The sequence below is a fragment of the Rhipicephalus sanguineus genome, chromosome 11 (assembly GCF_013339695.2).
Source record: "Rhipicephalus sanguineus isolate Rsan-2018 chromosome 11, BIME_Rsan_1.4, whole genome shotgun sequence".
Taxonomy (NCBI): Eukaryota; Metazoa; Arthropoda; class Arachnida; order Ixodida; family Ixodidae; genus Rhipicephalus; species Rhipicephalus sanguineus.
Window position 1 is genome coordinate 139,548,228 of NC_051186.1, and position 26,366 is coordinate 139,574,593.

At 43.0% G+C, this 26,366-nt stretch overlaps 1 protein-coding gene across 1 annotated transcript; it reads right to left on the reverse strand.

The window, feature by feature from the left end:
* Nucleotides 1-1,801: 1,801 nt before the first annotated feature.
* LOC119374795 (N-terminal kinase-like protein) lies at nucleotides 1,802-26,053 on the reverse strand. Its single transcript, XM_037644978.2, is given in 22 exon segments — nucleotides 1,802-1,982; nucleotides 7,055-7,148; nucleotides 8,901-9,047; nucleotides 10,791-10,907; nucleotides 13,430-13,569; nucleotides 15,075-15,221; nucleotides 15,734-15,809; nucleotides 17,283-17,302; nucleotides 17,305-17,379; nucleotides 17,382-17,469; nucleotides 18,313-18,375; nucleotides 19,964-20,167; nucleotides 20,281-20,388; nucleotides 21,228-21,386; nucleotides 22,709-22,864; nucleotides 23,250-23,340; nucleotides 24,515-24,735; nucleotides 24,839-24,958; nucleotides 25,242-25,322; nucleotides 25,433-25,470; nucleotides 25,473-25,491; nucleotides 25,664-26,053. Coding segments are annotated over 22 exon segments (2,433 nt in total). The 5' UTR covers nucleotides 25,778-26,053; the 3' UTR covers nucleotides 1,802-1,827.
* Between the last annotated feature and the right edge of the window lie 313 nt (nucleotides 26,054-26,366).

Genomic DNA, 26,366 nt, shown 5'->3' on the forward strand with positions numbered 1-26,366 from the left:
AGAAATTTTTTCGGGGGGGGGGGGGGGGCACCTCCTTGATCTGTAGGGGACGAGCAGGCAGATGTGGTCGAGTGTCATTTTCTGCTCTGTATGCTATGTCAAAAAAAAAATTCGGGGGGGGGGGGGCACGGGCCCGGTGTGCCCTAACATGGCTACGCCCCTGGGCGCTTGGCAGTGGCACGTGAAGCCACAGCTCACGCTCCCTGCGGGCGTCGATTCTGGTCACTAAGACAAAACTTCATTTGGCTCTATAGTTGGTTCATATTCCTGAGGCTAAAATTACAGCTTCTTTGTCCTTCTTACTTCTTCTTTACTTGTATCAAGCTAGAGCACGCGCCGGAGTGGAGCGAATGCCGCATGCTACAGTTGGCTGTAGCATGCGGCGCTCATCATCAAGGCGCTCGAAAAACAAGAGGAAGAATTCTTTTTCGCGCGAGCGTGCGCTTAGATGGTTATACTTTAGCTGCACAACGTTCGTTTGTATTCTGCCGCTAGTATGCAGGAGACCGAATGAGGCATGGTGTAATTGTGAAAGGCCGTTCGGGTTTGCCATATACTATGCAGGCCTAGGAACATAATAAAGTCGTAAGGTACGCCATCTTCATTTTCAAAGGAGAGAAACCGGATTCCATGTGAATTTAACGGTAACTTCTTTTTTAGACTTCTTCGTAATATATCCCAGAAAAACACCCCACTCCAGCAGTCGATGTGGAAGTCAGACCTTTTCGCGATTACTTTCGCGAACGTGTGTCTCGTTTTGTCGAAATGCAGAAACTGCAGATGGATGTGCCGGAGTAGGTTCCCAGAGTGGAGTCGTTGTTACACATGCCAAAGTTCTAACATGCAGACAGCTAACAGCTGATGGCGAATCATTGTACTGTTCCCTGGTTTACGATTACTGTGTTAAAATACTTGTGTGAGGCAATAAAGCAAAAAAAAAAGGAGGCATGGCGTAATTGTTTAAGGCAGGAAGCTGCGGAGCGAGGGGTCGCAGGTTCGAAACCCCGGTCGAGCGCTTCGCGTTTTTTCTTCTGAATTTTATTTTTATTTATATATACATATATACATATCCGGGACATGACGGCGACGACAAAAATCAGCCGAGAGTGTCCATATATAATTGTTATCGCAATAAAATTTAGAACAGAAAGAGCGCGATTTTGTTTCTTCTCAAGCTCTAGCACTATTCATCGTCCTTTGCAATGATGTGCCAACGGGCCCGATTAGCTGCTGTAGTTAAGTCAGCTGTGGTACTAATCTAGTGGACTGTATAGTAACAGCCCCTTTCATGTCCTGGAGATGCAAGAGAGGTCTTTCTTGTGTCCGCATTTTTTTTTAAGTTGAACTATCAAACATTCGGAAATATTTGTAACAACTAGCTCACGCCCATACCCTTCCAATCTGGCAGTAAATGTTTCGGATATTGAGCAGCATTCCGTATTAGGAACTGGTTTGCAGATATTACCCTGATCTGAAATTAAGAGGCCCAACCTTAACTTTGATTTTCCAGGAAATTGAGGTTGTCTCCCTAATTAGACACGGCAGCCCTAAAAGTACTCCATAGACATCCGTTAACCCCTTCTGTGCCGTGGTCGAGCTGTGTGTCCCCATTTTCACTGCGCTTTAAGTTAACTTGATCTATGAATCTGTACAAACTTGGCCGAAGTTGCACTTCTTGTACGATGAATCTTTCACTGTAAACAGCACCTGAAAACAAGGACAAGGAAGAGCAGATGACCAGCGCATGGGACCACCTGCTGTTTATACAAAAGAATGCCGAGACCTGGTTTAAAACATTCTGAAACAGCAATTTATTCACATGTGTTGTTAAAATTCCTTTTTGACGCCTAGCTTCATGGGTCCCGCAGCCTGTCGGGCTGCTCTCCGCTCTTGCAGTTCCTTCTGTCGCTGCTGTCGCCTGGCCTCCCTTTGCTGCCGCGATTCCTCACTCTTTGAGTCACCCTTACCAGTCAGGGTCACCTCTGTAAGACAACGGCAAAGGAGGCTTACTTAAAGTTGAAGTTTATTGTCTTTCTTTCTCATACAGAAAGATGAGCAAGAGCTCAAGGTCATGTTGCCTGGCAGAGGATCTTACTCCTGTGCACTTTTGGCATGCACGTACATGATTTCAACGCAAATAGAGCAATTCAGGTAGAACATCATACAAACACTTCATGAATATATACTTCTGTACATAAAATTGTTATGCGCTTTCAAATTGCAGCACAAACCAGAAAAAGAAAGAAAGACATGTACAGTAAAAGCTCGTTCATTTGGATTTCATGGGACTCAAAAAAATGTCCAGATTAACCAAATTCCGAATTATCGAAAGTACCAAGAAAACAGTAAACAAATGTCTATTACGTCAGTACACTCTCATTTTCTTGATGAATAGGTAAATTCTGTACTTACTTTGCATAAGCAGAGTAAAAGCCGCAATTTTCGTCACTCACGACTTTGTTCACAATGTGACCACGACTCAAGACCTCCCTGTCCTAACCCGAAACGCGCTAACCCGAAATTAACCCGAAACTTCGTTACCGGCGTTACCATACAGTTTGGCTGATGACGACGGCAATGTAGATTGCGTCACACCGTTTCAGTTGTCCACGAACACCGTTTTCGCTTCTCTGTGTCGCACATTTGCGGCACATCACACACTCTGAGAATTGTCTGAATTAATCGGGTTCTGGCCAAATATGACCGAATTAATGAGAATTTGATGTCATTGAACAATACATACACTTGCAGGGACCAGAGAACACTTCCGAATTATCCAATTTTCCGAACTGACGGGTCTTGAAGCTTTTACTGCATATAAGTTGTACATAAAAAGTTAGTGTGTGTATTTTATTTACAAGTTATCCGAGAATAACATTTTTTACACATTGTTTAAAGTGGGGTTCATAAAAATCCATGTCATGCTCAGCAATGTTTAGTAGCCGAGTGAAACATTGACTCAATTTATACAGATAAATTATTCTTTCAGAACTCCATTGTCATTAATTTCATCATCAAAGGGTAATTATTAGAAGAAAAATGACGTTCAAAGTTTCATGTTTGAATTTCGTGCTGAGCACGCGAACGTCAGTGTGACATCTCAAATTTCAAGGTCTTTTTGCAAATAAGGCAGAAATTCAGGACAAGATGGAAGCTTGAAAGAGATGAACAAATCCTTGATCATGGAGCGTTGCTGCAACCAACAATTCTACAACTGGTCATGCCTTCTTAAAGTCGCCACCTGCTGCTGCCTCAGAGAAGACCACTTGTCAAAATATTCGTCAAAGTTCCCAAAATACCCGTGATCAAGAATTTTTTATCTTTTCAAAGAGCAGTCGGAGGCCAAGCTATCAGACCCAGACCTGAAGAATCAGTGAAGCCTGGTTCAACGGACACGAGAGATGACGAAGGCCCACGGTTACCTGGAAAGGAGGCCGCCCACCTTGGGCACACAGTGCGCTTGCTCAAGATAAACATTTATTCTCTATCTCAAAGTCTCTTTGCGTATTTTGGATGAAAGAAGAGAATTTTGAGGGCTCATTTCTTTCTTTGACACAACCTTAATGAAAACCAGCAGATAATGAAGCCAAGAAAGGTATAGGGGGCATTACTTGTACTGTTTCAAGTGTACTGTAAAAATTGTGATATATAGATGTGAAGAAAGTAAAGTGGATAAAAAGACAACTTGCCACTGGAAGGGGCCATACCTGCAACCTTCGGATTACGCACCCAATGCTCTACCAATTGAGCTACCGCAGCAGTCGTCCCCTCGGTTACCTTATTGGGTATTTATGTGCATGCAAACCTGGGAGTGTTAGGCAGTGCCGGCTGTAGCCATGACGGCGAGGGTGGAACACTCTTTTTTTGCAAGCTGGCATCACGCAGCACGTGATTCTTCAACGAGCGGACAGCTGACCAATAGGCCCTCGCATACTACCTGAAGGCTGCAGGTTGCAGGTTCTGTCCCTGCCGTAATCCGAAGGTTGCAGGTTTGGCCCCTGCCGGCGGCAAGTTGTCTTTTCGTCCACTTTACTTTCTTCACATCTATATCCCAATTGCTGCAATACGCTTGAAACAGAAAATTAATGCCCCCTATACCTTCCTTGGCTTCATTATCTGCTCGTTTTCATTGAGTTTACATATTTTGGCCACATAAGCTCAAGAACATTTTCTGAAACTTTCTATGTCGTGACAGTGAATCCATCAGAACACAACGTAAGTAATCTTTAGTGAAATAATTACATAGACCCCAGTAAACACCATCGAAATCTATGACGCCATGCCGAGCTGGTGCGAGAACTTTAAGGTGGCAGCGCCGCCTGTGTTTTCTTTTTGCGCATTTTCTCGCTTGCAAAACATCTTCTTGCAGTAATAATGGTGCTTTCGGTGTTGTGAAGTTGTAGTTTACTTATACGAGAAAAATAATTTTTCTCTCTTCAGTGTCCCTTTAAAAGCCTGCTGCAACAAATTCTTATACTGCTATAAAATGACTGAAAAATAGCTCGTTCCTTGGTAAGTCCGTTGACACGTGATGAAGGTGTTGTAGCACAATGAAAACAAGCACGAGAACAGAGGATCGCCCGTGAGATTAAGATGCCGAACTTAATATTCAGACCAATTTCATGAGAGTAAGGTGCTGGACAGAACTAATTAACCTACTTAACACATCCACTTCATGAATTCTTATACTACCGGGAAAAAAAAATTTAGGCCAGTTCCATGCCTGTGAAATTTGAGTAAATGACAGAGCTGGCAAGCAAGCATGACCACCTGGTGAATGCAGATTGAGTTCTTTCTTCATCTTCGTCTTCTTTCTTTCATCTTTCTTTCTTTATCTCTTTCTATATTGCCCTATCTCCTCATTGCTCCTCACCCCCACTTCTCTTTCCCACTCCTTGTTATACTATACTGCACATGGCTATGCTATCGTTTACCCTCTCGCCTCCTCAGTTTCCTCATTTCCCTCCTCCTCACCCTAACACCAGTCCACCTCACCTTCATTTCCCTTTCCCATCGCCTTGCGAAACTATACTATACAAGGCTATGCCGCTGCTCTACCCTCCTCCTTTCCTTCCTCCTCATATTCACAGCACTCATCCTCACTCCCACTTCCCTTTCCCAACCCCTACCTATACTATACTATGCTAGGAGCCACTTGGCACATGCTTTCTGTGGTGCATACCCGCTGTGTTTTCGGTGGTCAGCGAAGGAGTTTTGGCACGCTTAAACAGCGCCGCTGTTAAAAAAACTTGGCTTTCATCAGCATAACATCTATGTCCTGCCCTGCTGCGTTACACGCTTCAGGGCTAGTGTGATTTGAATATAACTGATATAGACATGATACAAAACGTCATACAAGTGCCACATCTAGGTGCTGCTGATATTGTCGATAATATTTATGAGTTATGCGTGATTTCGGATACCAACAATTCAATGCCTCAGGGCAGCAAGAAACATAAGCAACAACGTAGTTGTGGAAAGATCAGGCATCACGATGTCTTCCCACTTGCAGAAACTCTACTGCGATGAAAGTTACGTTGATTTACATACAAAAAACTTAAGCCTTGTTGTTCAAGCAATAGACGAGTTGCAAAAACCACAAGGCAGCTTACCTGTGCAACAAGAATCCGTGTACAGTGCCGGTGCCTTCCGTCCTCACTACAACTGTTACGTGCAGCGTAGCGAGGAAGGTAGGCACTGCCGTTGTGCACAAATGCACAGTGAGGGCTGGGGAGACGCCCCGCTAGCACAGCCATGGCCAAACCCGGAAAACGCTACAATGCACATAACAATTGCAGCGAGGAGGGAAGGCACCATTGTTGTGCATAAATTTTCTTGTGCAGAAAAGCTGCCTTGTAGTTTTTGCAACTCATCTATGAAAGAATAGAGTTTCAAGCAGTTGTTAGACATAGTTAAATATTACCATCACTAAGGCGGCTGACTTGTGGCAACAGTGTTAATGGAGTATATTACTGACTAATAGAGACCGAATTTTAGAAATGCCTATTTTGTTCCTTGCACTCCTACCTTGCCACTTTGATATATGAGCATGAATTAGAGATGAAGAAGGGCTTTTATAGTGTTTTTAAAGTGCCTACAAACGCTTATTTTTACGTTTCTGCTTGAATGCTTACAAATGCCTATAAATGCCTATTTTCGAAATTGGCACTTACAGGAACACTATTAAGCCTCAGGTTTAGCTCACGTTTGAGACCGTTATTTATGTTACCACGTAACACTGACTATTTGGAATTCTATAAGGTTCAATCTAGTCCTCTAGTTCAACCAACTCCTGGAAACAACTCCTGGAAATGGCAAGCGTCGGTGTGCGTTTGCCAAGCTGACATGGCAGGAACAGTTCGCGAATGCGAAACCACGGAGAGCCATCAGCGGAAAGGAGAGTGAAGAAAAAAAAAAAAGAAAAATGCGATGTGCACGCGGCTTTTGTTTGTTTGTAAACTACTTTTAAAGGTGTTCACTGCCAGGGGAGAATTGGGCTCTACGCAATTCGACCCAGCCAATAGAAGGAATCCCTCCCTTTTGGTCTTTTAATAATCTGGCAGATATCTGCTCCTAATCTGGCCTTCTCATTCATGCCGAAAAGATGCCCAGGAATGTTGATTTGACAATGGACACTTCACTCACTGTGCAGAACACAGGGAGAACGTGTTCTACAAACCGTGTGGGACAAAGACAATTGCATGGCTATGTTGGCGCCTTTGTGCCATCTTAAACAATAACACTTTTGTTTTCCTGTCGTAGATAGAGGTCATGCACGTCTTCATTGGAAATGACTTGCGTTTATGCAAAACTTTATTGTGACTATGTTTAAAATATTGGAAGCCTAAAACATTGTTTTGCCTGCCTATTTTTGGCACCTAAAACTAGCTTTTTTAATGTCTAATAATCCAGCCTCTACTGATTAAATTGCTAGACAAAGTGAACACAAAGAAGCATGCCAGTCGCTTTTTTTTAGGAAGTTCTTCTCACTGCTAGACAAATAACATAGCTACCTATTACAAGGCAAATACTGAGGATAAGACACGCGGCCTACCTTTGCTGGTACCCCAGTTGTCCCATTCGTTGTTTTCCCACACGTTCTCGGCGGTTGGACTTCGCCTTGTATCAGCCAACGTAGGCTTAGGTGCCTGAAAAATAATGCACGACGGAAACAAAGAAAATGAAATGCAATGGTTGTCTTGACTTGTCTCTTATGTCCGTGTTTGCATGCCCTGCCTTTTTAACGTGGACACCTACCAACTAACTCAGCTCTCTCTCATTCTGTGCAATGGCACAATGCAAACAGAATACGCACATACAGTGCTTCTAAATGGTGTCTGTTTCTTTTTTTAATTTACACAATGTTGCAAGACGGTAGCGACACACATTCGCTACCATTCAGCGTTGCTAGAACATGCTGTGTGCCACTAACTTTGCCAACAAGACCGTAAAATTTCAATACAGAAGCAGATGGCAACACAAGCAGGTATGAACACAAGTGGTCTTAAAAAAAAAAGGGAGGCCACTGTTCTTCGAAGAATTTTCAGAGTACTTAACTGATTTTGATTAAACTTGCTGAATTAATGTACATTGGCATGCTGATTTCAAGTATGCAATTAATTTTCTAATAGAGCATGTAGTTTTCAATATACCAAACATTTGATGTGATGAAAGATTTGTCAACACGGGGTGTCGCTAGAGCTGACGTTTTGACAAGTGGACTTGTCTTCTTCAAAACATTTCATGTGCCTTCCTGAGAGCAAGATTTTTCCAAAACTGAGAGAGTTACAAAGTAAATCAGCATATCACAATAATCAAGAATGAGAACTGTACATAGTAAAACAAGAATGGAATGTCTTAAAACCATTTGGACAAAAGTTATGGTACATTGAACATTCATGAAAGAGTCGATGTCAAGCCGGGACTTTAGTCACGAATGTTAAACATACATATATGCAAGTGACACTTCATTTCATTTATTATACCCCCAGGGCAAGAGGCATCAACCCCTTCCCTACCGTGAAAAAAAAAAAGAAAGAATAGAACCAAATTTACTGGAATATGTTTCTTGCTCAGTTTGTGGAGCTTTTGTCTTTTTTCTGAATAAAATGATACCATCATTTCAACTCAATGGGTTCCTTTATTGCACTAATTGCGCAAAAAAGATAGCTCGAAGATGGCTTCACCGCATGGCAACACAATGAAAGATGGCAATAAAATGAAAGCCGAGACACAGATGACACAACATGGACAAGTGTGGCCATCTAGCGTCAAGAAACACAACTATCACGAGTAGAGGCGTCATTGCTTCCATGGGGCACCAATTTTTTGTTGATGACAAGTACACTCGTCATCATCGTTTTGGTACAAAATTTCACGACAACTACACTCGTCAACGAGAGGAAACGGTTAAGGAGGGGAGCAGTACAATAGAAAGTGTGTTACATTGGAAAAATACAGTGCCAATACAAGTATTCTCCACTATTCTCTTCTCTTCTCTCTACTGTTCCTTTATTTTTCCTTTATTCAGTAGTGTCCCATATTCTTTATTCCCTTTACCTTATTTCCCTAGCACAGGGTAGCCAGCCGTTCTGAAAACTGGCTAACATGCCGGTCTTTCCGTGCATCGCCTCCTCTCTTACCTGAGGCCCTGTTTTAAATGTGCAGCAATTTGCACACACAGTGATTATTAACTTGGCAATGTAACGGCCTTAATGAACATCTTACAGCCTACTTTTGGCCGGATTGTAAAATTTGCCAGTACATACCCTTTTACACTTTCATAGCATTTTAACGCACCAAGCTATCTAAAGACGTGTGAAATGTGTTCATCATTCAAGGAAAAAATATTTCTAAACGTCTCAATGGTCAGAGTAATCGAAAACACATCAGACAAGCACCTGTTTTGTGGCTCCTGCGCGGGTGGCACTAGAAAAGAAATCCTCTTCGCTGTCTCGGGTTATGCCCCAGTTGTAGGAACTAGCCGGCTTTGAATCCGGAGGAGGCTTTGACTCGGAAGAGAACTTTCTTGAAGGTGGTTCAGAAGGCTGCACAAAGTACAAACAGCAGGGAACTGTTGCTCAGTGTCAATCTTACTGAAGCCAGAAATCAATGTCTTCATTTTATGACCTGGTGAATAAAATAAAGTGCATATGAGTTAATAAATGAATATTCTAGTTAACTTGCACTTTCTTACAGTTTGAAAGCTGGCACATCGAATAAACTTGATCACAACGGACATTTTTGGTCTTGTTCATGTGACATTCCTGCAGTTACATGACACAAAGCAGAGACATGAATGAAAGAAGGGGAGCTTAAGGGCTCGTTTTTCTTTGTTAGACCCAACCTTAACCCTTGAGACGCTATGTACACAATTGTGTACACCACTTGTTTTTGCTATTTGTATCGACTAGGTGCTAAGAAAGAGCGAGATACATTGAGCTTTGGATGAATTGAACTTTCTGCGTAATAAATGTGTCTTCATTTAACTTCATTTTGAAGTGTACTGTTGTATACGATCACTTTGCTGAAGGCACTACCATATTCGACGAGTCGTTCGATGTGCCGCTTCCCGCGACCGACATCGCAAGTATAATTTTTCTTTGCTCGGCATGGACATAACCGAAAATGAATTTTCACTACATTTCTAGCCTGAGATTTCATTCTATTTATGCAAAAACAGAGCATGAATGGCTGCAGAATTAAAAGATAATTAATTACAAAGTAATTAGAAATGATCATTATAACACAGATAATTTAACGTATTACAACGTTATTTTTGCAGCAATATAACATCGAGTGCCTTGGAATGACATTGTGTCAATTTGACGCATTTACAGGCAGTTCTTCATAGGTGGCGCCTGAAAGGATTAATGAAAACCGACGGGCAACGAAGCAAGGCAGGCAAAGGGGACATTATTTGTAGTCTTTTAACTGTATTGTAGTAATTATGATATAAATATGAAGAAATTAAAGTGGACGAAATGACACCTTGCCACCAGCAGGGACCAAACCTGCAATTACTTGTCCACTGTTGCGCGTTAAAGACATAGACAAGAGCACAGAGGCACACATGGAGCGCCTGTGCTTCTGTTTGTGCCTCTGTGCTCTTGTCTACGTCTTTAATGCGCAACAGTGTACGAGTAAGGGCAAACCAACAAGCCCAAGTAGAAACGCTTCCAAACCTGCAACCTTCGGATAACGCGTCCGACGCTCTACCAATTGAGCTACAGCAGCGGTCATCCTCCCACACAAACACTGACTGACACTTGCAAGTTTACATTCCCATAAATACCCATTAAAGTGAATGAGGGGATGACCACTGCTGTAGCTCAATTGGTGGAGCATTGGGCGTGTTATCCAAAGGTTGCAGGTTTGGTCCCCACTGGTGACAAGCCGGTTTTTTTTTTTTTGTCCACATAAATTTCTTCACATTTATATCACAATTACAATACACTTAAAAGACTACAAATACCATCCCCTGTACCTGCCTTGGCTTCACTGTCTATTGGTTTCTTTGAAAACAGAGACATGCAAAACAGACTAGACAACAACGTTTGTGTTACACTCAAACCTCATTATAACAAAGTCACATCTGCCACAAAAATAACTTCGTTATATCCAAAAATTCGTTATAAACGCTTATTTGTAACACTGTATCTATGACAAAACTATTCTTCATTTACTTCGTTATATCCATGTTCGCTATATCGAGGTTTGAGTGTATTTCCATTTGTCTCTGTGGTGTCGCGCTACAAAACACAAATGAAAATAAGTGTCAAAGTGCTCACAGAGGCAGACTCTTCTTCGAAGCTCTCCCAGCCACCGTCGTCCCAGCCATCGTGCGCCGAGGAGGCAGGCTCTTTTGACAAAGTGCCACTTTTAGCCGAGTCACCTTTAGTGTCTTCCTGCAGTGTTGCAGGAATGCACATTCTTGAACTAGCACGGGCAAACTGATAGTTCACGACTTCAGAGTCACATTTGCTCTTTTATCCAGCACAAAAAGCACATTGATGTGAAGCCCATAAAAGACTTGACAGATGTGTAAACCCTATTCGAGTTTAGAACGCGGAAAGTGAAGGACGCAGATATTATAACAATAAATAAAAGCACTTGCAGCAAATATGAGGACAGACATCAGCGCAAGGAAAAACAAAAGGAAACTAAAATTGTCTGTGTATCAGGCACTGGCATAGCCAGGGGAAGGGGGGGATTGGGGGCTTCGAACCCCCTCCCACCCAAACTTTTAACATTTTGCATGTGTATATATACACGCACACATACAAACGCGTGCACGAATGTACAAAAAGTGTGGCTGAACACCCCCCAAAACAATATCTGTGGCTACACCACTGGTATTAGGAGCATAGCCAGAGTTTTTTTCTTTTTTTTTAGAGGGGGGGGGGGTTGAATACTCCTACCAAACCCCCACCCCAACACCCTGGTGCATGCCAATGCAGCGTATATCAGCTTTCCATTTGTAGGTGGCCTCAAAAGTTACAGCTCTTCTAAGGCAGAACAACCCCGACTCAGCGCAGTACTATGTAGCACAAGAGCTGCTTCGCAATGGTCGAAACTTCCAACCCAAAACTATATGCTGCTACTTTGTGGCTATCCAACTATTTCACAAAAACCATGCATTGTAAACTTTTGTGGATAACTGTACAACAGTAGAGTAATGGGGTGCAAACAGGAAAGTATAGAGTAGAGCAATTTTCACATGAAATTACCTTGACAGCAGGACCGTACCAAGGTATGTATTATTCTCAGGAGCAGTTCAATGATGGTGACAGTGGCCATTTTGAAATACTGACTTTAGAGCATAAAAAATGAGAAAAATCTGAGATCTTTCAGGCCAAAACATGCTTATGAGGTACACCGTATGCGGCGTATATGAATTCTGATGATGGTGTGAGTTTCGAGCTGTGTACCATCAAACGTGTAGTGCTGCACTGCTGTCCCATTTACTTTTCTAACAAAACGCAGTTTTGTGCAATAAAAAACAAATTGAACAGTAATGCCTGTTTATTTCATTGCACCCTTTTAGAATCAATGTATCGCAACCTTCTGAGTGGACGCAACTTCTGACATTAAATGCTAAAGTTTATAAATTGCATAAGCAGCCTTAAGGTCGCAGAATAGAAAGTTGGAGAAATTTTAATTGTCCATTTATGTGTTTCAATTTCTTATGCAAGTGATGTATAGTGCATTGAGTAATGGAGCTGAAGAACTAAAACTGTACTGTGCCAATAAAAATTTTTTTAACTCTGTATAGTCTTAAAAAAAAAAGAAAGTTTTATAATACCATATATTTATTAGGTTCTCAGCTGACAGATATGAATAACAAGGCAATGATTAATTTTGGATGGTATTTTGAGCATTTAGTGAATCGCTGACAAAGTAACAGAGTAATGTTTATCACAAGGCAGTAAGAGTTATACACAACCTGCAAATGAGTTTTGTGAAATTCCCCAAGGTGGCGGAAGGGTTATGAAAGGGACAATTGACAAACACCCGTTTGTAGCACAAGCTCATTTCCGCAGAACTCATTCGCATTATTCTGGGTCCATGTGCTTCGAGTTGTTGACTAATTAGCCCTCGCGCGCTGCCACTTACTAGAATCCTGGTTAGCTCAACTGGTAGAGCGACTGCCCCAGAAAGGCGTTGGTCTCAGGTTCACTCCCCAGACCAAGACGAATTTTTCTTCAACTACAAGTTTTCCTTTCTGTGAAATCCGCATAGATTTCCTTATGGCTTCGTGCTAAAAATGGGTGGCTTTCAATTATCCCTTTTATAAAAAACATGAAATTAGACTTTCCTTACATGTTAGGGCGGCTTAGGCATTATATACTCGCGAACAACTTTTCTTCGCAATGAAGCAAGGGCTGCAGAGCCAAATTGCATGTATCCTACCGCTAATGAACATAGTCCCACAATTGCTTCCAGGTTTTCTAGGCGAGAAATGAAACAAATCTCCATCATTTTCTACAGGGAGCTCTCCGAGACATGTGGCATCATACATCAGCGAGATATTTATTGTTGTTTTACTTGATATCTTTTGGACACGCGAGAAAGTCACGCCTTTTATGTGTCCCTCAAAGGCTAAATGGCGTCTGTGTATTCAGGTAAGCGTCGGTCTCATTCTGGCTTCTCCACCTACTCGCCTCAGAAACTTGTGTCAAGCCTTACCCACAAATGGTTGTCTAAGTAGAGAAGTCAAATGGTATGAAACGCTTATGCCATGCAGCCGTCACTCTTCACAGCAGTACGAAACGCGCATCATACTGAACTACTTCGCGTAGGAGTACATGCACAGAAGCTCCGCCCCCGTAGCTTTCCCTTCATTGCCACGAAAGTTGTCCGTGAGTATATACCTCGTCAAAGGTTGCACACAACATCACATTGTACAGATTTTGCAGGCATCCCTGACCTCCATATCTCCCCAGTCGTCTTGGTCGTCCCACTTGTCAGAGTCGATGCTAGCATCCTCGGACGTTCGGCGATCGTGCGACGCAGGGCCCTCTGTAGTGGGCGAAGATGCATCGGGAGGCTGCGGTGCCTGCACATCTCCTGATGTAGTAGAGACCACAATAGAGTGAAGTAAGGTTAATGTGAACTCGTAACTTGGAGTTATAAAGGCTGACCACAACGAAATTTTAGACAAAGCAGAAAAGCCCACAGTCAGTTACAACCTAAGAAAAAACGGAGGTATTATATGCCACGAGCAAAAAAAAAATGTTTTGCAGCACGCCTGGACCTAAGTCTAGTGACAGCCATCTGGTGCACATTTAGCCCACTTAAGTGTTATTTGGAGGCTGCAAACAAAAAAATTATACCATTACCATCCTTGCCAAGATTGGTTCAGCGGTATGTACGTACTACTATCTCGTAATGAATTTCGAAAAAGTGGTGTTCTGCTGAAAGTGGCCTTTGAAAACACACTAAAAAGAAATGCTGAGTGAGTTTAGACTGACAAATTCTTTTGAAATTCCAGCTATGTTAGTTTTGCGAGAAGTTCATTTCACTCCGAAACAACCCCCCCCTTTTTTTCACTCACTCAAATCAGCACAGTGACAACATGTTGCTCTGCATAGCAGCATATCCAGTTCGGCTTGTCGTTTATTCAATGCACAGAATAAGAGCACAGAAAAACTACGAAAACAAAGAGAGGACACGAAAATACAAATACAGCACTGTCATATTAGTGAAATCTAGGCGTACACATCTTTCTTTGTCGTTTTTTCTGGGTTTTCAGTATGTGTAAGAGCTGTCCATCTGCACAATAAGCCTTTTGCCGAATAGTGCTGTGTGTGCCTTCTTTTGACCTTTTCATTTTCGTAGGTTTTCAGTGGTTTGCCTGGTTACACACTTTTTCTATCAAAGATGATATATACCTTTAGATGCTGTGTACAGATGCAATAAAGTTGGAGTAGCAAGCAGAAAATAAGCAACACATTGTGTTTAGATAATGGTGGCTTCTTCAGTGACCTTGGTGTTTTCGGTTTTCTTGCTTGCTATCTGAATATAGAAATCGACGTTGGTCCTAGGTAAAACCTTTCTCTTAACCCTTTGAGGCGCTTTGTGTACAACTGCGTACACAACATGTTTACGCAATTTATGTCGTCTAGTTATCGAGAAAGAGCTAAATACATTGACGTTTGGTTTAATCGAACCTCCAGCATGATAAATGTGTCTTCCTTTAACCTCATTTTGAAGGGTACTGTTGCATATGATAACTCAGCTGCTGAAGGCGGTGCCATGCTCGACAAGTTGTTTGATTTGCCACTCCCGCCGTGCCAGACCAAAAGTCTAATTTTTCTTTGCTCAAAATGAATATAAGTGCAAACTAAACTGCACTATATTTTTAGCCCGATATTTCATTCCATTTATACAAAGACAGAACACGAGTGACTTCGGGATAAAGAGATATCTGATTTAAATTAGTTAATATTAATTACTATAAAACACAAATCAAAGCATCGACTGCCTTGGAATGATGTTGCACAAATTTTACACATTTACGGGGTGTTCTTTGTAGGTTGCGCCTGACTCGGTTAACTAAAACGTCAACTCACCACTTCCCGCTGCACCGGGGGGCATAGTGGAGTCTGCAGTAGGTTTGGAGCGGTAAAACTTTGACGTGAGCGATGTCACTGCCCAGCCAGCCCAGCTGGCTGCAAGGCTTGATGGCACACTTGAGCTGGCTGCATTCACATCCGCCTCTGTTGATGATCGAAAAAAACAATTTCAGAGATTGCATCTGTCTTAACATGAAACCATGCTTCACTAAAATGAACAAAATAGCACTCGACAAAATGTGTGCGGGCTAGCTGGTTCATTGTAGTAGGCTATACAAGAAGTGTTCACCTCGGACAGAAAATACGGGACAAGGTGCATAGACATGTCATAGCACTTGCTGTATTTTCTCGTATATGACTCACCTGCATATAACCACAACCCCAACTACAAACCGCGAGAAAATGAAAAAAAATTAAATTTTCTAAAAAAATCCCTGCACACTGCTGTGAAACCACCTTCCTTGCGTTACCATGAAGCAAGGCAGTGAAGTCAACTTGCACACCAAAGTTCATGTTAACCCACAGCCCGACTAAAGCTCCGAAATGTCTGTATATTCTCTGCAGGTTATATGCAAGAAAGTACGGTATCCTCTGCCTGTCTTCTTGTTCTGTGAAATGTTTGCGTTTTTTTTAATGCTATTAGAAAAGGCACTCACCCATCTGCTCGGCTAGGCTTGGGTCCTCGGACACTTTCTCCAGTTTTCCCAAGAAACCCTTGATCGCTCTGAATGCCTGAGGAAAGGGATTGTCTTCAGTCATGTTGCCCAATTAGAAGCCAGAGTTCATTAGGGTGGCTTGTTGGGCAAGTTGGTACACAGTTCTTCGTGAGGAAATGCCAGCAGCACCAAAGAAAGCAGAAGAAACTGAGCCAAGAAAAAAGAGACAGGAACAGATAGGAGCATCCTACCTGTCCCTGTCTCTTTTTTCTTGGCTCAGTTTCTTCTGCTTTCTTTGCTGCTGCTGGCATTTCCTCACGAAGTACAAGCCAGAGCTTGGCTTGCTTGGTTAAGCTTTTGACTTTTTTCTGACTATGTACACTCTCCACTTCTATCTAACTGTTATGTGTTAAGTTTTGTGAGCTATCACATTGCTTATGTTTAAAGTGTGCGCTTGTAAGGTAAGCGATGTGTTTTTCGACAGCTAACTGAGGTTGACATATGAAAGAAGCAGCATGTATTAATAAAAGAAAACAATGAAGATAGACGACTGTTCATCTAATATGCAACGAATAAATGGCTTTGGAAAGACATGTTATGCACGTGAAATACAAAAACAAGCGACCCTATCAGAGCCCTAGAATGTACGCCAGAGGAAGCAAGGACCACAACTTGAAACTACGCAAGGTGGAATGCATCATTAAATGCTACTACAAATCCTTCATAGCAAGGACTGATGCAAACTGGAACTGTCAGCACCGACTGACAACGAAGACGTGGTTGCCTCGAAGTCTGGCATCACAGTCTGATATCTACCTTTGCCCTGTGCTGTCCTTCTGCAACACAATAACAAATGAATAGGTCACAAGTGATGTGCAATCGCAAGATATAAAGAATACGACAAAGTGAAGCTAGGAAACTAGCCAAGCAGAGCAGAGCAGAGCAGCAGAGCACTTGAAGGAAGGCAAACATCACTGGAAAGCTTTGGGAAAACCACTGTGCTAAAGCAGGCGAAAGTTTAGGCCAGTGATGACTGTTTACTACTGAAGCGTAAGGGTTCATGAATAGCATAAAATTTCGTACATCAAATCCAATAACCACTATTTGTAAATACAAATGTTCTTCAAATAGTTTAGCAACATTACAAAATGTCAGCAGCACCCAAATTAATACAAGATCAGAGCAAGATTAAGATGAATTTTATTTCAACAGGCATGGTGAAGGCACAAAACATGAGAGCTTACATACTAGTGCAGCAGACTACATCGCATGGGGAGCTACACAGCTGTACAGTAATTACTTGCACTCTCTGAAGACTCCTGTTGACATGACGACTTTGCTTAGTTGTTCTCAATGCCCTATTTGTGCTCTTACTGCTAAAATTGTGAGTATACTAAGATATGAACATAATTTTATGTTATTTTTAAAAATTGGGCTATACAATATTTGAAAAGTATTACATATTCAATTCAGTCTTGAAAATCACTCTATTCATGCACTGCTGCTAAAGTGAGCCGACATGCAGAAAGAGAGTAGCAACATGGCTTACGTGGTCCCGGACAGTCTTCTCGGGTCCATGGTGAGGGCGCACAGTGCAGGGAGCACTTTGGTCGCACAGTCTTTGAGGGTGAAGTAGCCCTGGTGGCAGACAGGGCCAAGATGGCGGCCATCCTGGACGGGTGGAAGGGGTCCCGCATGGCACGCGTGAATGCCACTATTAGCACCTTCTGTCGCACCTGCGTGGGTAAAGGGCGAAACATTCTGTCAGACTGGACTTGGATCCCAAGTGTACTATATATCACAACACACTTCTGCTAATGTACAAACAAGGCAGAAGACAAGACCACTTTTTGAAATGTTAACTCTAACGACATGCCCTGCTCAACGACTTTTCATCCCTTTTTCTTTAATATACATGCTATTCAAATTGTGCACCATGCGTCAAGGAAGAGGAATTTAGCAAGCTTGATGTCAGGAGCACCTCTACTTACCACAGTCACGTATGTCAAACTGCTTTCAGAAACTGTATGCCGTGTGTCTTGCAATTAATGATGCCACCTCAAGCACAGAAATACAGATTCAATTTCGTTTCTGTTACAGTGTTTTTGAACTTACACCTGTGGTAGCTAATTTGTGTGTCTTGCATCTTCTTTTCCCAACTTAAAGACAGTGGTGCATACCAAACCTAAAAGTGGCAAAGAGGTACCTCATTAACACTGTTAAGCACACATAACACAAAGTGTATTGAGAGATGCCACAGTGTAAGATTCTGGGCTATCGGAGCTATCAGACCGGACCAACGCCATATCGTACCGCCGGTCAGTTATCACTGTAATACACTGCTTCCACAAATAAACGTGACAGACTGTCTCCACCTAACAGTCTCTCAGGAGCCAATGTGCCCCCGTGGTCAGTTTAAAGCCAGTTCTAACACTCGGCATCTTCAGTATATTGTAAGCGCTTAAAAAGCCTTGATACGCTGTCACATTTAAGCATTCTGCCATATTCTATTAGTGTGGCAAGTGGACCAAAGAACATATCTAGGCGTACTACAGAGAAGGCAAAGGTGTTTACCATACCTGGGGGTGAAGATGGCTCGCAATCTTTCCAAGGCACACAGTGGTGTTTGTTCGGATGCCACCCTGCCAACATAAAAGGCAGCACGAATTAGCATGCCGAGAGGACATACCTACTGCTGGCCAGGATGGGTAGCAGCATGCGCCCACAATTATGCACGGTAAGCACATAATTGACTGCAAAAATCTGTCGGACAGAGTAGCCATAATGAGAGTGGGGAAGCCTGTTCATGAATCCAGCTATGGGATTGCAGCCGGTAGCAACATATTTAGCATTGTAGGTGAAGACAAAAATGAGATTGAGTACATCAATTGTAAGCTACCTGCTTAGGCTATGAGGGAGATTAATTTCTGCTAGCATTTACGTGCTGGGAATATTTATATTCAATGTTACAACCTTTTTATTGAACCCTTTTCAGGCCCGTTATCAGACCTATTATACAGCCAATGCTAAGTATGTAGGGATGTGCAAACAGCAATCTCTGAGACCAAAATGAATATCAAATACTTCTTGAATATTGAATAGCTGTCTTTACAATTACTAAAACGACGTTCACATTGTAGCAGTCATAACTTATACATTAAAGCTGCTAATGGAGAATCAGGAAAAATAAGGAGACCATCCATATGCAAGAGCTCTTCAGAGTGTGCGAAGTATCATTGTACAGCTATTAAAGCCTGGGTCATTGGGCAAAGTAGCCTCCTGCACTACGTTAGCTTCCCTGTTTTATGCTTAGCATGCCTGCAGGGATTTATTGAACCTTTGCACCAGTATGGTGTTCACTGTGCAAGCTGACATTGTTGAAAAAGATCATAAATTATTCGTATTTAAGAATAGCAGCTGTTCTACTTAATGACCTGATCAAATATGACACTATTCTATTCAATACTATTTGGAACTTTTAATGTATTTGTACAGTGCTACTATTAAGAATCTGCAGTTGCTATCTAGGAAGCTTTGTTTATTTGTTATTGATTACATAAAGGCTACAGCACACAAAGAGATAAAAGTAAGACTAAGGTTAAATACCCGTGTTCATTCCAACCTTCTGCACGTGCACTGTGGTGTTCAAGTTATTTTCACACACATCTTCCACACTGCAAGTGAATAAGCAAGAACTGAACCTACAGAATGGTTAAAGCCTCAATGCAGTGCAGTCTGCAATGCATATTGTAATCTTTGCATAGTGAAGAAGTCGCAGATCATGAACACCTTGAAACTCGGCCCAAAACTGGCACCGCGTATGTACATTTAAATAGAATTCAGTTGAGATTCAGCACTGTGATGCATCCTATCTTCTTCTCATGCACAATCAACGTCAAAAGTTGAAGGACCACGAAACACAAGAAAAAGCTGACTATTCTTGCTGCTTCTGCAGGGAGCCTTGAATTTAGGTTTCTGCCCTGCTCTAAAACTTACTAACAACATCTACTGTGCAGTTCAACTGAATACAGCCACTAATTGCTGCGAAATATGAATTTTTCTCAGACCTAGTGGTCTATAAACTTTTGAAGCTGACTGTATGCGTCATTTTTGAACCATTACCAACTAGCCCAGTTGCTGACTCTTCAACATCTGAGTGATGGCTCATGCTGATTGACATCAAGTGGTAGATTGTGTGGGCTACAAGTAAGGCATCAGTGGTCTACTAACCTGGTCGTCCCTGGCCTGAAGTCGCGCGAAATGCTTCATCACCTCTTCATTGAGATTGTTGTAGCTAAGCTTCGGTGCCAAGTGCACAATTGCCTTGACCGTCTGCTCACGTATCGGGTTTGTGTCCGAGAAGCCTTGAATGACGTGTGGAAATACCTCCTGGTTCAAGACGTCGTTGCTGAGGTAGTCAACAAACTGGTCCACCTAGAACATTTAAGTCACGATTTGAGACTGCAAGTTTGCTTATACTATAGAGATTAGTATGTCCACAAAAGGAAGGGTTAGTGGAGATTTTTAAAAAATTCGAAAAGTCATGCCTGTTGCAGGAGACGGGCCCGCGTCGCCCTGTCTTTAGAAGAGAACAACTTGACAACGCAGGGTACAATCCTTTTCTTGTACTCTTCGGCATCCAGCAGTTTTCCAATCTGCAATAGAAAGAAGATCTCATCAAGGGGAAATGTACTCAGAGGACGAACAGTCTCAAACACCCAGCTTGCATGCCATACTCAACAAATGCTTCACAAAAAAGTTTTGATCCTACAGCCGGCCACATTACATTATTGCCATCTTGTAAGCGACAGTGATGGCAATGTACTAAGAACATGTGCTACTGCAAGCCGCTTGCTTGAACACACTACCTATTAAGGCGAAAGCCTCAGATGCCTAATCAGACATGCAAATTGACTGTCTGCGTCCCTCGGCATGGCATCAACATGAGTGATGCAAAAAACCTTCATCACACGATGGTGCCATATGATGACGCCATCACTATGTCACAAATCGCTAAAACTTGTGACACCACCATGACATCATCATGACATCACTATGATGTCACACAGGGTGACGTCATCACATGAGATCATTGCTTGGTCAAAGGTGAGCAGATCACGGAGGCAGTGCGAAACCAGGTGAGGTGCAGAAAACTTGCAATGTCTCCAATCCAGGAGGCAGTGGAAAACCCCGTTAGCGGAGGGTGGCGGAGGAGGATTAATAGGTACATCTATTGCGGAGAAAAAGAAGATGGCTTTTGCCTTTGAGTTGTCTTAGGCAAATGTAGATGGGACCTGTGCTGCGAGTTTCTTGCTTAGTAATTGCTGTAGCCTGTAGTACATTTAGGTAATGATGAGAGAAAGGAAAAAGAATTATAAAATATTCTATACTGCACAGTGACTCAATACAAATAGCTCTTGCTGCAGCTGCACTAGGCCCAAATTATACCATTTTGATGCATTCCTTTCTGTGATGTGTCGTAAAAATTACTCACCTTAAACAGAGGTGTCAGCACGGCTGATCCCGCATCACCAAATTCAAATGCATTGATCAGCTGTGGGAGGATCTTGTACTTGCACACATTCGATGGGAAGTTATCCATGACTGATGTGAGGCCCGAGAAGAACCTGTTCTTTTCCGTACTGTCCTTGATCTGAAGTAAAAAGGGTAACAAAAATGCATGATATAGCTTAATAGTATACGTTGTTGGGCTAGTTGGTTCATAATCTTCAAAATTGGCTAGCGCGAAAATCGACAAGGACTGAGAAGGAACACTGATGTACAGGACAGGCGCTACTCGCAACTAAGCTTTATTCAGAAACGTCTTCCTACATATATACACAGCCGAGTGGCGCGCGCAGGCGCAATGCACATGACAGTCGACAATGCTAATCAGGATCGGGTACCAAAACATATTCGCATCATGACCAAGTATCTAGGAACAGTCTTTCCTTACTGCACAGGAGAACAGAAGTGTCACTGATGCATTCACGGTGTTTTTTTTAATGTGATAAGCCTCCATTAGTTCTCTCGCCAGCGCATTCCCACTTCTGCCCAGAATTCGAATGCTAGACAGCACTGGCTCACAGGCACAGGTCCTACAATGCATAGGCAGATGAAAAGTCAAATTATTTTTAACAGATCGCTCGTGTTCCCGTGCTCGATCGTTGAGCAACGACCAGTTTGTCCGATATAAACCTTGCCACAAGTGAGTGGGATTTCGTACACGGCGCCTACGGCGCATGTGACGTAGGGCTGAACGTGCTTTTTTCCGCACGTCGGTTTTTTAAGTGGTCCCGAAATGCGAGGGCATAGCCCAGCCAGTTTATGCGGCGCTGAAAAAACTATAGGTACATTGTACCTATTTGCCACATTTTTTAATTGTGTGCCCCTTTGTGCACATATGGCAGCACTTCCGGCCTTTTTCTGCACGAGCAGAGCCAGGCCTCTTCTTCCCCCCTTCAGTTTCTGAAGGAAAGTTTCGGACACAGCAGTCAAGTTCGAGCAGGGGAACCCAGCCGCCTGTAGGCGCTCAATCTGGCTATTAAAACTATCCTGAGCCAAGTGAACGCAGGACTTTGCCAGCACCGATTCAAGGCATTGTGAGGCAATGGCTCATTTTACAACCTTACTATGAGCAGAATCAAAGGGTAAAAGCTCTTTTTGGGCTCGCGGAGAGGAAAGGAAGGACTGTTCTTAGATACTTGGTCATGATGCGGATATGTTTTGATATCCCGATCCTGATTAGCATTGTCGACTGTCATGTGCATTGCGCCTGCACGCGCCACTCGGCTGTGTATATATGTAGGAAGACGTTTCTGAATAAAGCTTAGTTGCGAGTAGCGCCTGTCCTGTACATCAGTGTTCCTTCTTAGTCCTTGTCGATTTTCGCGCTAGCCAATTTTGAAGATGCATGATATATTTTTGTGCGCCAGAGTCCCTGCAAGAATAGATGAAAATGCAGTTTAGACGCACCTGAATCTCTTCAATGAAGAGCATGGTGTCAACGAAGCTATTCTTGAAGAACCCACCGGTTGATCGACACCTCGTGAGGACATCTGCTGGACTGGGGCGGGAACTAGGGTTTGAATTTGATAACTGGTTGAAGGCAGGCGTGAGTGCTTTTGGGATCTGTTTGTAAAAGAAAAAAAGGAATCCATGCAGTTAAAGGGACTGAAAACCAGTTTTTATGGTACCTGTTTTCTTTAATGTAACGGAAACATTATCGATCAGAGTGTCTAATCACGGAATGGTAACGCAGAAAATGCCCTGAAACATTTATAATAAAAATTCTTTGAGCTGCAAGGACTATGAAGTCATATACACACAACAAATGCTGCAAACAGTGGGAGGTGAGCGCAAGAGCAGTTTGTGTTTGCTATGCATGCATGCATGCACTCTGCAGGCATGCATCATGTTAGTCTGAATAAGCTCCAAAGTTAGTGCAAGATAAAGTTCATTTAAACGTTGAGCACTCATTCGTGAAGGTAAACCACATAAGAAAAATGACACAAACCTTTCCAGAAGATTCGAGAGAAGCAGCCTTCAGCAAGGGTCCGTTGAAAACTTCCCACATCAGGCAGCCAAGGCCCCAGCTATCTCTTGACCTTTCAATTTGGTAAAATGACAAGAGAAAAGTATAAAGTTCTGTAGCGACACACCCACACTGTCCTAATGACTGATCACTGCCAGTGACGCTCCTACATTGAGGCACGCTAAGCTTTTATCTGCAATTTTTACATTTTATACGTCATATGTCACCTGCCAGAGAAAAGGGCACTGTCATCGTGTTATGAGAAAAGTCAAAGTTTCAACTCTGGTTTACAGTCAATCGCATCTCTTGTTTTCAAGTTGATCTGCAAAAAGTGTAGAAGGCAGCCTCACAAACAACTTTCTTTTTCAATGATTCTCCTATAATGTTGCCAGCTATTGCAAGAAACAGTTGTGTGTGTACAGCAGTACCTACTATTGATGTTAGCAGTGTGAAACTGCAAGAATGAAACCATTCTGGAAGCAATCCCTGAAGGTGTCTTAACATTACCAAAAGCCCCTGACGCTACATGGACTACAGTTTAAATGCAGGTTATATCAATGCAGAAAAGCCTGCATTGATATAACCTGCCAACAGGGTTGTGTTTAGTGCATGGTGCCCTGAAACAGTGTCACATTAGAGAGAAGGGAAAATGACTGTTTACTCAATTTCACATAGCCGGTGATTACTGAACTATGAATAACAGTGCTTATTACATGTTTCATATCCATTGGTTTATGTTATCATGTGTGTTACCTTTTCCACGTACTGTGCAGTTCCAAGCACTTGGTTTGGCACATTATGCTAAAGAACAAATATACTTAAATGGACAAAGTTAATGCTCACAGCTCCTAACTGAGAGCTTTAATAACAACCACAGGACAACCTGAAAGTTATCGCCCAATGATACTTCGGCCACTTACCAACACGTTGCCTACAAATCTTGATTCAAGCCTACCGGTATGTTTTAACTGCGTTGTTTTTAGCCATGCATTTGCTCCAACCTGTAATCTGCGCGTTGTTAACCAGAGCATCTACGTTTCCTTGCAGACAGCATCCAAATGTACGAAGTCAGTCCTTTCCTTGTGTTTCAGACTGTCTTACTTTGAGATTCTGCATGTGTTTTCCTATGAACTTATTACACAGCTCCGAGATTTCACATTTCTTTGCACTGTCTAGACACTGCAACAAGTACAGCTTTTGTAATGATATCACTTAACATTCGTTATGAAAATACACAGCAGCCTTACCACTTCGGCCCTTGCCTTCTGTGGGACGATGAATCTCTGAGGTCAGGCGGTGTGTAGACATTTAAGGCAGGAAGGCTTTTTCTTGGCGGAGACTCCGTCACAGGACACATGTATTCTACGCCTCCGATCTTCCACTCTCCAGCACGATTGACGAAGACGGCTGACATGCAAATGTTGTTATGACTGAGGCCACAGTCTCCTGTCAAGAAGCCGAGTCCTTTCTAAATGTTGGAAAACAAAGTTACGTGCTTGTCAAAGCTTTGCACTCAACACAACCATCACATCATGTTGAGTAAGGCATGCATATGGAGTCATTAAACTTACCGTAACCTGGTAAAGACCCCACGAGGCACCTAGTCTTTTTTCTTCATCTTTCTTTTGCCCTTCCAAATGCGTAACGAGGGGCTCCACATATTCGGTTACTAGGTACACAACTTTCTCAGTCTGAAAAGAAGTTCCGTAATTTTTAGTGGTTACAGTTACTATTGCTATCTCAACGGGGAGAACAGAGGTACAGTCGGCGCCAAAACTTTAGGCTGAGTATTCCCGCTGCTTCGGCAGGTGGCGTGGAATTTAGGTTTTCGGCCTGTTCTAAAACGTGCTGACATGTACTGCGCAGTTCGACAGCATACAGTCACGAATCGCTGGGAAACTCTAAACTTTCTCTAAACTTTCGCCGCCGACTGTACAAGGATGATTCACGCAACACTGCAGGAGAGGCGTTTACCTCGAGACTGTCAACGTACTGTAGAACGTTCGGATGCCTCAAAGTCTTGAGCCTTTTGACAGAAGCCTTGGCGGTGTCCAGCTACGGAAATAAATCGCAGGCAAGTCACGCGCGAGGCTAGAAAATCTCCGGCAGTAGCGCCTTACGCAACGTTAGCACGTCAACCTGCAAATATGAAAGAAACCACTCACCAAGCTTTCACTGCCTGTTCTCGCTTCGAATACAAAACGGACACATCTTGATCGCCTCCCTGAAAAGCAATGCGTCAGTTGTAAGTAACAATATTCTAAAAGAAAGGGAAGCGACGCAGAGGTTTACTTAAAACTCGTAAAGTTATAAACAGGCGCTCTCACGTCAGAGATGACTGGCTTTTAACAAGTGCCACGAAGCAGCCTATGGAAGGCTTTATAACAGGCAGTTACCTTTTTCTTTCCCTTGTGCAGCTGCCAGATCGATTTGTCTTCTAGTCCGGGCACAATCTCGCCAATTTCGTATCCGAAGTCCTTGGCGGGGTCTCTCGCAAAGAAAGACCACATTGTGAGTCGTGGGTGACAAACAGTACCGCCTCTTTCGACGAGGCGATCAGTCGCTCGCCGCTGTACAGTCGGTGGCTTCGGATTGTTGCGACGGGGTGTCAGCGTCGGAACGTAATCACAACCGCTAGAACAGAGCAGGGCCTCTTATCTGAGTCTGTCGACCGTACAGCTCCCGCATCCTATTTGCTAAACCACCTAATCAGGAGCACGTTGTAGGGACGGACCCAACGGGCCGATCAAAACCCTGTGATCGGGTGCTTGAGCCGAGCTTGGCCGAGCTGATGCCGCTGATGCTTCCTTACACGGAGGAAGGAAAGAGAGGAGAGGGCATGCCCAGCCGGCGCGCTGCGGGAAAAGTGTGGAGGAAATGACGTCATGGCGGCCATATTCACTGGGCACAATGGCGGCGGTTCAGCGGCGGTGTGCGCGTTTTCGTGGGCCTCGCACCTAACCGTGGCGTGCTGCAGTTGTACGGCAGCATCCATTCTTTGTGCCGCATTGTTAGCTACGCGGTGTTCTCCCGGTGGTGGCTGTGACCAGAATTCTGAACTAGAAAGCGTGGAACGAGCGCGCGTATACGTACTTACTT